The sequence below is a fragment of the Apis cerana genome, linkage group LG15 (genome assembly GCF_029169275.1).
Source record: "Apis cerana isolate GH-2021 linkage group LG15, AcerK_1.0, whole genome shotgun sequence".
Lineage (NCBI taxonomy): Eukaryota > Metazoa > Arthropoda > Insecta > Hymenoptera > Apidae > Apis > Apis cerana.
Genome location: NC_083866.1, coordinates 3,847,148 through 3,859,066, shown reverse-complemented (window position 1 = coordinate 3,859,066; position 11,919 = coordinate 3,847,148). Strand labels below are relative to the sequence as shown.

Genomic DNA, 11,919 nt, shown 5'->3' with positions numbered 1-11,919 from the left:
GTATTTTTATTTTTGGAAAGGAACAGGAAAAATGAAATTCGTATGATAAAAGTGGAAATTTTTTATTTGCCTCTTTTACAATAATTTGAAAAAAACGAAGGAGAATGGAAATTTGATTTCTCCCCTTTGGAATTTAAGAGGAAGAAAGAAAGGAACAAGGTGTCTAAAATTTCTAAATAAACGAGTGGCTCGATCGACAATCAAGATCCCTGTTTCACGCGAGGCGAGACGAACACGTTGCTAATTATCAAATTATGAGCGATCGAAGGTTGCTCGTTTAAAAGAAAGAACTATGACCTACTTTTAAAGGCTGTACAACCCCTTGTTCCCAGCTATTTTTCTACTCCAAATCTAATCCTCCGAGCGACGGCACGAAAACTGTGCTGTTATCGAACGGAATTTTTAATCTAAACATCTAAAAAGCACTTTGTTCGTCTTCCCTTCAAAAAAGTCTTCCTTACTTAATCCTTCGAGAAAAAAGAAAAGATAGTTGATTCTCTCCGTAATAAAAATTCCAAGATCGTTATCCCTCTTGTTATACTGGAATTATTATCCCCCTTAATTAATACATTAGGATACGATGATTTAAAATTTAAATTAATCGGAGAATTAGTTCGGAAAATTTAAAAATTTTCGCTCGACTGTGCGCTTTCTAACCTCCTTGACTGGTTGCGCGATCTGGACGTCGATTTGCGTACAATGATAATGAAGTTTCGCGCGAAAATAAACTCGTTCCAATTTTAAATAAACAGAGTATACACATCCCGAATACACGAACGATCTTATTCCTCCTTGAGATTCAAAATTGGTTAGAATGTCCCACAAGTCTGCATCCTCCTAGTTCGTAGCTTCACGAAACTCTCTCTCTCTCTCTCTCTCCCTCAAACACCAATGCTCCGAATAAGCATACGATTCCATTTCCTCGCGTCTTCCTTCCACGATATTCGTAACAAGGATCCGTGCGATCAAAGGAATCGTGCTACAGGCCAATTCCTCTTTATTAGAGAAAACTTTTTACCGATGAAGCATTTGAACTGTTACCCCCCCTCGATTTTATTGATTTTAATAAAAATATACGAATAAACTATAGTTTATTAAATATTCCTCTTCTTTTCAAATCGTCTAATCGAAATCGAATTTAGCAGATCGAAATTATTGGGCTCGTAGCATCGAGAGTTTTTATATATATGATGACGTAACGAAGGGGGGATGTCAAGGACGACCCATGACGCAACTGTGCACAGTGGCGAACGATTCGGTGTAGAGAAGGCGGCAAATTGCCGCGTTATTGTCGAACGACATCTCGCCCACTTTGAGCTCAGGATTCACCCCGACCTGAAAAATATCGATCTCGATCACTCGCTCCCCTTCGATCTTGCGACGTGGACCGTAAGGATGTCCATAAGGATTCTCTCTCATTGGAGACAGGAGACGAAAGAGAGAGAGGGAGGGAGAATAATGGAGCGATTATTTACAAGTTTGGAAGTCTGGGAGAAATATAAGGAAGCTTCTTAATGGATCTCTCTTGTCTCTTTCTTGGCCGTCGATCAAAAACAAAGGTTGTTCGAAAACAGGGGGAGGGAATTTTTCGAGCCATCCTACCTTGAAAATGTACTCCCCAGGGCGAAGCTCCGATATGTCCACCCACTGGCAATCGATGTTGTGCCTGTATATATCGCTACAATTCACGGAAATCCCTTGGTCGCCGTAATTGGCGCATTTGTACCTGAAATCATGCACCCGTTTTAATTGGCTCCCCAATTAAACGTGGAGAGAACGATCCTCACAGGGTGTCGTAACGAAGGAAGGGGAGAATCTAAGAAATAATGTATGATTTTTAATGATAATTTCGCAAGTTTAAGTTTAACTAAGAGGGAGATAAAGTAATAGGAATTTGAATTTTTGAACCGTTCGGATAAAAAGTGGGGGACGGTGATCGAAAGTTGAGGGGATATATCAACGCGCAGAAGGAGCGGATCACTTTCACCCTAACGAGTCCGCTAATTGCATTTACCTCGCCTCCACGCCCGGCAGGCATTGATTATCCTCCAGGCAGAAGGACGCTTTGTGCCCCTCCGCGAGCCTCGTCCCGTTCAGGTCCAACACGTCGAACGTGGCGAACACCTCCATAGAGTGGTAATGCCTGTCGTTAACAACCATGGAATTAATGATCGAGGGAAAGAGAGAGGTTGGAGAATCAGAGGGTGGGTAATAAAAATTAAGAATTCTGGAAGAAGGAGATTCACAGGAATAACGTTAATGATTGTTTTTTGAGGGGTTTTTTTGTATATTTTTTGAGATTAGAAGAATTTTGAAAGATTTTTGACAGTGAGAAATTCATATTTATAAATTTCCTGATCCCCATTGGTTTTTTAATGATATGTGTCTTGCAGATTTTCTTTTTATCCAATTCAAACTTTCTATTACGAATTTTGATTGGATAAAAATCGGAAATAATTTATCCTACGTCGAATTACTATTATTTAACTCGCTTTGATGGTGAATATTCGAGAGGATGTTAATAGATTTTAATTGTCTGCTCTAGAAATTGTGGGAGGGAATGAATTATAATCAGATATTAAAATGTTTATTCTTCTTATTGTGCTCTAATTATAATATATATTACCAAACAGACGCCAAATCGATTTTATTAATTTCAAGCTTAAAAGAATTTTTGCAAAGATACGCGTCTTGTTCGAATCGATTGGTGTTAAAGATACGGGTTTCGTAGATTCCTTGATCCAGAAGATGGCTCATAACGTATCATAAGGATCTATTTTAGCTGGAGACGGAAGAAATTGTGGATAGAAATGTGATAATAAATTCTTGTTTCGTTACTAAAGTGTCACGAATCGATCGATTTGAAGAAAAATTTAACAGTTGATAAAAAAAATTTTGTTAGATTTTGAAAATTTTATTTACACGAATCTGAATATTTGTTAAATTAGTTTAACGAGAAAGGTCGATCGCACGATAAAAAAAGAATTTCGATAATTCAAGATTTTATTGAGTTTTTAACTAGCACTGATTGAGAATATTTATAGGTATCGAAAATAATTGATGACGGATTTCGATGATTTTCGAACGAATTTGAAGATAATAATTCATAAAGTCGTTATTTAATTTAATATTCGGATATTGATTTTACTCGATTGGAAAATCTCGTTTTTTCGAGACTTTTTTATTAATCCAGGATGAATCATAAGTTTTTATCGAGCTTCTCAATATATTATTCGTGTGCTTGGAATCGATTTCAATGGAAATAAAGCGAAATTTATTGGAAGTAAATTGGTTCGAAGGTTTTCTTCCAACGTTTTTTTGAATATTAACTTTAAATCAGTTTTAATAGCCTTTCATAAAATTGATAAAAAAGAAATTATTAAATTAAATATTTCGATTAAATATTTCGAATCTTTTATATATATATATATATAATTTAAATATGGTGGTATAAAATAAATTTAACAAGGAATGAACAATTGACGTCAAATATTTTCATTTTGAAAGGAACAAACTTGAAAAGATTGAAAATCACGATAAGAAAGAGAGCAGTTTAAGAAAGAAATATCAAAGATTTTTCTTGCTCGGTTATTACTTGCCTCTCTTCCCATTTGATAATATGACAAAACTGTTCGTAATAACTTAATGAAACAATATCAAATTTTTAAAAACTTTAGAAATTTCAATTAAAGAGTTTCGTAGTTGAAACTTTGTTTTACAAAATTGAATAATTTTATCTATCGTACAAATTTTTATTCGGTCGAACCATCCGAATTTGAACAATTTCGAAAATTTTGTTCAAATTTAAAATGCTTGAAATTTAACAAGAGGAGAAAAAAGACACAAAAATTTGCATTAAAAAAACCTTTCCATTCTTTTAAACAATTGCGATTCGATAATCGCAACTTTGACTCGTTTTAATTTTCCAAAAAAAAAAAAATAACAACTTTCGTTTCATCGATCACTCACATATGGCACATGTGCCATTCCCAAAGGTGTTTCGGCACCGACGGCCGGAAGTCTGCGGTTCCTGCGTTCAAGATCCTCGCTGTGAATCGTAGAAGCCTCCTGGTCTCCAAATGCCAATTTTCCGACTCCTTTTGAATTTTATATGCCTGCGAGGCGACGCAGTTCTCCTCCATGGCGCATTGTAACCAATATAACTGCCTGTCCTCGAGATGGGCCGTTCGCATAAGTTCTATGTGGTCGAACACCAGATCAGGCATGTCTCGAAGACACACTACGCTGGCCACGTTTTCTACAGGGCCTAAATCGTGAGGATTTTTAATGAATTTTGATGTGCACATACTACACTTGTCCTTTCCTTTTTTTGTTTCAATTATATGCATATATGGATATAAAATTTATGTAAGTAGGAAAATCATTCTCGATAAATCTTTGATTGAATATTTTTTTTTTAATTTAAAAATTGGAATTATTTCGTTTTTTTTTATTGATTCATGCAATAAAAAAAAAAGAAAGAATAAAATTGATGAAAATTCTTATAATTAAATATGTTTCACAATTTAGAATTGAAAAAAATTCCCTAGCAAACACAATTTATATTCGTGTAATTAAATATATTTCACGATTTAGAATTGAAAAAAAATTCCCTAGTAAACAAATTCTTCGTTTCCATTACTTGATCCAAAGCAAAAGGGCAAAATTTATACATTTATATTCTTGCAATTAAATATATTTCATCATTTAGAATTAAAAGTAATTCCCTAGCAAACAAAATTTATATTCCTAGAATTAAATATATATTTCACGATTTAGAATTGAAAAAAAATTTCCTAGCAAATAAATTCTTCGTTTCCATTACTTGATCCAAAGCAAAAGGACAAAATTTATACATTTATATTCCTGCAATTAAATATATTTCACGATTTAGAATTGAAAAAAAATTCCCTAGCAAACAATTCTTCCATTACTTGATCCATTACTTGATCCAAAGCAAAAGGGCAAAATTTATATATTTATATTCCTGCAATTAAATATATTTCACTATTTAGAATTGAAAAAAAAATTCCCTAGCAAACCAATTCTTCGTTTCCATTATTCCATTATTATTCCTTACAAAAAGAAGATAAAAATCTCAAAGATATATATATAACAAAGCTGTGGCTCGTTAGTCAATCGACATTCCTCTTCCTTTTCATCGAAACCAAGAATCCGATGCATCCTCCACCCGACCGCATTTCTCATTAGTAGAACAAGCGTGTCGATTCGTTCCAAGAGCCTTCTCTCTCTCTCTCTCTCTCTCTCTCTCTCTCTCTCTCTTACCTGGACAATCGAGGAGCTTGTCGTGCAGACAATCGGTCAGACTGCTCTCGTTCCCGCGACACTGTACGCCACTGATGGCCATGGGCGTCTTCTCGCCGCCGAAAAAGTTGGTCTGGACGGCGTCGGAGGCGTAACCAAGGCCCAATTGCCGGCAAACAACCGCGGCCTCGAACAGGGACCAACCATCGCCGCAGATGACACCCCAATCTTAAACAAAAATTATCTCGTCCTTCTTCTTCGTTCCTCTTTCCCTCTCTCTCTCTTTCTCTCTTCTTCTAAGATTTTTTTTCCTCCTCTTTCGAGAACTTTGAATCGTAGGAGAACGAAGAGGAATATTTTTTTTATTACACGATTAAAATGTTGTTCAATTTTGAATTTTCAACGAACGAAATTCTTTTTACCTCTTTCTACAATTTTCGTATCTGTCGCATATTATTTATAGAATTTATAGAATTAATAGAATTATATTAATTTATAGAATTTTCTTTGAATTAAAGGGATAAGATATTAATATTAGATATCAAGATCCGCGGGTTTATCGTAAAAAGAAGAAAAAAAATATGAAAAATCTTTCGTATCTGTCGTATATTACTTATAGAATTTATAGAATTAATAGAATTATATTAATTTATAGAATTTTCTTTGAATTAAAGGGATAAGATATTAATATTAGATATCAAGATCCGCGGGTTTATCGTGAAAAGAAGAGAAAAAAGATGAAAAATCTTCGTGAAAATCTCGCCTGAATATCGCGTACCTGAACGCCCGAGCTTAACCTCCACTCTCCCCTCGCTGTGGACGCGTCCCCCTGCCAGCCTTATCGCCACTCCCTGCTGATGTGTATCCTTGATCCTCCGTTTCTCCGGCTTCCTCCTCGCCTTCGACCGCTCCCTAACCCCATCCTCCGCTTCCTGTTGTTGCTGGTCGCGGGCGCAAATTACACCGGCCGCCTCTCCGCCCTCGCAGTCGGAAGCGCCCCATCCGTCGAACCTGCACTTGGAGAGCTCGTCCTCGCTCCCGTCGCAATACACGTTGTCCATCCAATATCTTCCTGCAATAAACCCTTTGAGAAACTAGTACCTCCTATCGAGGGAGGGAGGGAGTCTCTTTCTTGACAGTTTTTCGACTTTGAAGTTTAAGTTCAATAATTTTTTTTCATTAAATTCTGTATACATGTATCGTAGGAGAAATTGAGAGGGTTTTTAAGGGGGAATAAGGAGGGAGATTGATGATATTAAATATATGATATACGTGTAAGCTGTATAATGGGATTTGTTGTTAGAGAGGGAGGAGGAGGAGAAAATTAAATAAAAAAGTATATCACATCGTTATATATAGAAATTTAGAAAATGTGAAAATTTGGAGAGGAAGGAAAATAAATGATTGATGAGCGTTTTAAAAATGTTGCAACTATAGAATGAATTTTAAGAGTTAACAGTTTCAAATATTAAATTTATATAAAAATGTAGAAAGTAAAATATCGTTTGTTGTACGTTTCGATACTCTTTGGATGGACGAAAGTGGGAAAAAGCTTTCGACATCCCAATCAATAGGGTGGAATGGTTTTCACGTGACCACTAAGGCAGGGCAGTTTCGACCTCGATTAAAAGGAACAGGTGAAAGATGCTTCTTATCTACGGTTGGATACGTGCTCACTCACATTTACACTAGATCAGCTTATTGGATTATTTCGATGCGCAACGTTTCATAATAATAAAGTTCATCGTAAGATAAAATATAATCGAGAGAAATAAATTTTAATTCCTCCTTAATTGATCGGGCAAAATTAAAGAAATACGCGGCGATGAATTTTCTACGCAAAGAATTCTTTTTTCTTTTTTTTTCCCTTCATTGGAAACGCGAGGACAGAGGGATGAATGATTTATATTTAATTGACGTTCTTTCCCACTTTGTCCCACAAGCTTGGAAACAATCGTAGTCCTTTCTATTTTATTTATTATCGGATTGTTGCAGATGGAATGATTGAATTTTTTAGTAATATTTTCAGCGTGTGTAATTTTATGGGGAATAATATTTTCTTTTTTGAATGAAATTATAAATAAATTATTATTCGAGAAAAGTCTTTCGTATTTTTATTAATTCAAACGAGTCTTTTTAATTATGAATTTTGCAAAGTTTTTTAAATTCGAAATTTTTCGAATATTTAAAATCAGCAAAAAATTTTTCAACTTATAAACTTTTCAATTTTCAAATTACTTATTTAATTAATAATTTTTAGCTTTGCAATTTCCAATTCAAAAAAAAGATTGCCAAAGAAAAAGTCATTTCTTTGCAGAGGTAAAATACGTGGCAAATGATTCCACAATGAACTGTATTTGAAAGGGAACTTAGAAAATATCTGTAAAGTCTATAATAATAATAATCCAAATTACAAAGCAAATTTAGAAAATTTGAGATAAAATCTAGGGTATTTTAGATATCCACAGTTATCTACAATATTCTAAAAATCTAGAAATTCAAGTGAGAAAACTCTTCGAATCTATTTGAAAATTAAAGAGTTCAGAAAGTCTATAAAATCTAGAATATCCCAAAAATGTACGATAATAGTTTCGAGTTATACAAATTAAAGACTAAAAGAATTTCTAAAATCTAGGGTATTCATGGAATTCGTTTAAAAACTAATCAATTTAAAAAATCTATAAAACCTAGAATATTCTATCCACAATAATAAGAATCAATAATAAAAATGTACAATTACTATAACGAAAATTTTGAAAAATATCTAGAGAAATAAAAGAATGTATAAAACGTTGGATAATTCGATTCACGATAATCAAGTTTTAAGACGGTAATCGCAATCATTTCATGCGCAACAAACGTTTGTAATGTTTCTTTATTTTCCTCGAGGAAGAATATTGGTTGAAATGAATAGGCAATATCTCACTTCTGGCCTGGCCAAAGTGACCGTTCGCTGTCGGTTTAATTGCCCCGTCGAAGCCTAATTGCCTGCAAACCACATTGGCCTCCAAGTAATCCCATTCGTCGTCGCACACGCTGCCCCATTTCCCGTCGTGAAGTATTTCCACGTTTCCTGCGTAACCAATCGAATTATGAGTTTGCACAAGCTGATTTTCCGGTTCCAACCGCGTGTCTGGTTAATGGCGGTATTTATGGGGTTGCCGTGATAATTGGCCATTTAAACGGTTGATCTTTCCTCCAGTGTCAATTACCTATTTAGATTTGTACCGTTATTTTCCTTCGTTTCGAAATTCCTTTACGCTAAAAAATGTATTCTCTCTCTCGAGAGAGAGATGTTCGTTCGGTTTTTCTCCGAGTTTCTAATTCTTGCCAAAATTAAAAATTCTTCCAAATCGTATTATATTCCTTTTACGAAAAGTCACTTATTCCAAGTTTTCAAAATAATATAAAATAATATCGAAGAATCGACTATAATAATAATAAAAAAAAAAGGAATCAAAGATGGACGCGAAAAATGGGTTCATCAGTTCGGAAGGAGAATTGGCGGAGAGATTAACCGTTTTCCTTTTTCTGCGAATAGAGAGAGGGACGAGGGAGGGAAAATGGACGAAACAGAATAGGGGATGTTAGGTCGGAATGTAATATCGAATGGAGGGTAATAAAAATTGACATGCGAACGTCCCTGGGACGGGTTCCATCCTGTTTTATGGCCCAATTTGACGTTGGCCGTCCCATCTCTCGTGTCTCGCGGTGCCTACGTGACGTTTTACTTACGATGACACATAGTCGTCGTTGACATAAATCATCCTCGAGTTGACCCCTTTTTAATCGTCATTGCACTACTTATGCAAGAATACAACGGCTGATAAAATCGCGCAGTTTCACGTAAGACGTCTGTTTAACGCGCAACGTTTAACGCTTAACTCCTCCATTTTATTATTGGCCGATCGAGGATCGCTTAGCAGGGCGCGAAATTTCAAATTTCGAACTTTCGAATTGCCACGATTTTCGACTCTCGTAAAAATTACCCAGCTCTTTGAAGTTGCTGAAAAATTGTTCTTTAAGAAGATCAATTTTAATACAGTTTGAGAATATTCGAAAGATTTCTTGTCAAACGCTATACGGAATGTTTCGATTTCGAGAGAAGAATCGTTACCTTCGTGTCCACCATTCTCGCTGCCCACCAACTTCACGGCTCCTTCCTGCTTCTTCAACTTGCGGAAATCCTTCTTCAATTTCTTCACCAACCTCGCCTTTTTCTCGCGAATCTTGTCCCAAGTATCGTTATTCGCCGCGCAGATATCCACCACGATCGCCAACGAAAATCCAACGACTAAAATCCTCCAATTCATCTCAGTGTTCGAAACTTTCCCTTCCCCTTGAGATTGCTACCAAACCGTTAAAACAACGAATCCTTCATTTCTTCTTTCGCGCTCCTCTCTCCACCCCTCCTTTCCCCCTTTTTTTAAAAATGTTCGTGCATATTTGCAAATTTTAAGAAAGAAAGCGACAGTTTTTCCCCTTGGATGAACAGAGAGAAACGGATCCGCAACGTCGCGATTAAAATCGAACCGCACGTGTATTTCGTTTACCGTACCGCAGGCTACTGATGCGTGCCTCTGATCACGCGATGTAATATATTTGCTCCAGTTGTAAGACGAGCACAGCGTTCTCGAGTGTTACGCGGTCGCCGCACATGGCGGATCGCTTTTTCCACCCTCCCCTTCCTTATTTTTCTTTCTTCCTCTCTTTCTTTCCTTTTTCGCTTCGTAAAATCCGCGCTCGGATAATCCGATAACTCGAGTGCGGCGATGGGATTACCAGATTTCACCGTTCAATCGACAGATCGGAGGGGGAACGGTTGCTTCGACGTTAAAATTTTCCGAAAATTCGATTCGATTCGATCTCGAGTCAATCCCCCGACGATGATCATATCAATCCCTTTAACACTTTGAATTTTGAATGATCGAAAGAACGTTTCCAGACGATCGAGTTAAATTTTTAAATTTGCGAAAATGAGAACGAGTTATTTCCTCGTTGAAACAGGAACGAGTTGCGAGTTAAATTGCACTGTTTTATCTGAATAAATTTCCGGAAAAGGTGTTTCAACAATGTTCGAAGCAAAATTAGAATCCTATCCCCAACTGGTGGTGTTAAGAAAATGGAAAAAGTTTTTCGAAACTTTACAATTTCTATCAATTAACTCGTGAAACTCGCCATTTAAAATTCGCAAAAAAAAGAAAAAAATCATCAATAAAATCCTACGTAAAATTTATTATATCCAGAATGTATTTAAACTTACTTTAAATTCTCTCTTAAAAAAAAAAAAAAAGAAATAATTTTGAACGCAATATCGAATAATCCGGAATAGTCTTCGAATGGCAAATTTTCGAAAGAAAAAAGTAGAATCTTCGTCGTGGAGAATCGATCCGTGTTCGGGTAACGGGGAACGTTTTCGAGGGAGATTTTTCGAATTCCATCGGCAGGACGTGGCGAAGGATGGGCAGAAGCGCGCGCTTTTTTTCCCAACTGTGAATCCGTGGGGAGGCTCGCGTGTCCCTGCCAGCGGCAACTCGATCTCGAGAGAAAAAGATCCTCAGCTTAGAAAGCCTCTGCGGCCGGCGGAACGTGGTCCACGTTATTCGATACACCGGTCTCGTATGATTGACTCGTTGCACAATAGTCACTCTGATTTTTAAAAAAGCGCCCAAAGTTTTCTAATTTTGTAAATAAAATTACGAGGATCGAGTTGCACAGAATCGTCCAAAAAATATATACTCGGAAAAATTAAAGGTTTAACAAATTTTTCTTATCCGTATCTTGCAAAATTTGCTCACGATTGCTCAACATTCTTCCCATTGCTTCGTTCTACTAAAACGATTGAAAAAAAAAAAAAAGAAAAGGAAAGACCTTGAATAGATTGAAATTAATCTGAAAAGTCAACAGAGGTCAACGCAATTAAATTACCGGAATCAATGGACGCGCGAATGGTTGGAGGACGTTTTGTGATAAATTCAGAAATTTCCATTGGAAAGAAACTCGAAGAAACTCGTCTCTGAATTGAAGGAAGCGCGGGGCGCCTCTTTTTCGCCGTTGTCGTCCACTTGATCATGACCTCACCGCCGCCGTCACGAGGATGCTGGCAAGAAAGAAAAATAGAGAGAAGAAATGGTATAATTCGAGTAACAGGCAGCTTTTGACACGGTTCATTTGCCGTGGCGTAACCGTGGCAAACACGAACGAGCAATTATCGTATGAGCTATTAGAGAAAATGGCCCAGGCCTAAATTCTTGACATACTTCCGATACGAGCCACCCAAACGCGGAGATGGGACGGAGGAAGAGGGACTTAATTCGCCGGCTCGATCTCGCGGCCAAATTTCCACGATATTCCCCTCCCAAAAGTTCAACACTTCACGATATTTTACGCGAGGGGAATTTCCTACTTGAGAAATTTCCACTGATCAACGTTTAATTAACAACTTTGGCAATCTGGCCAAACTATCACGCCGTTTCGAGTCACGGTCTAATCATTCCATTTCACGATTTCCTGTTCCTCTTCCATTGCGTATAAAAATTGCGTAGAAATTGGTGATTCATTTTATTTAAACAACATTTTAAAGTTGTTACTTTATCTTGAACGATTTCATTTTACGTACTTTCTTTTTTCTTTGTTAGTTTTTACTAGTGAAAT

At 36.5% G+C, this 11,919-nt stretch overlaps 1 protein-coding gene across 3 annotated transcripts; it reads right to left on the bottom strand.

Annotated features, from left to right (window-relative positions):
• Positions 1-46: 46 nt before the first annotated feature.
• Positions 47-11,090, bottom strand: LOC107997985 (lysyl oxidase homolog 3A). Of its 3 annotated transcripts, XM_017056960.3 has the most exons (8): positions 9,383-11,090; positions 8,192-8,338; positions 6,044-6,337; positions 5,287-5,493; positions 3,970-4,267; positions 2,015-2,143; positions 1,603-1,726; positions 47-1,335 (listed from the first exon to the last, which is right to left on the bottom strand). In XM_017056960.3, exons 1-8 carry the CDS (start codon positions 9,576-9,578, stop codon positions 1,213-1,215), a joined length of 1,518 nt encoding a protein of 505 aa, XP_016912449.2. In that variant the 5' UTR covers positions 9,579-11,090; the 3' UTR covers positions 47-1,212. The 3 variants fall into 3 exon arrangements, with proteins under 3 accessions (XP_016912449.2, XP_061941598.1, XP_061941599.1); XM_062085614.1 differs by having other exon boundaries at positions 47-1,726; XM_062085615.1 differs by lacking the exon at positions 8,192-8,338.
• Between the last annotated feature and the right edge of the window lie 829 nt (positions 11,091-11,919).

Excerpts from the sequence above, each read along its gene's own strand:
- LOC107997985 (XM_062085614.1), bottom strand. The coding sequence starts at position 9,578 with ATGAATTGGAGGATTTTAGTCGTTGGATTTTCGTTGGCGATCGTGGTG. Across the intron at positions 5,494-6,043 it reads GGTTAAGCTCGGGCGTTCAG|ATTGGGGTGTCATCTGCGGC; the intron begins GTACGCGATATT and ends TTTTTGTTTAAG. Across the intron at positions 4,268-5,286 it reads CAAGCTCCTCGATTGTCCAG|GCCCTGTAGAAAACGTGGCC; the intron begins GTAAGAGAGAGA and ends CTCACGATTTAG.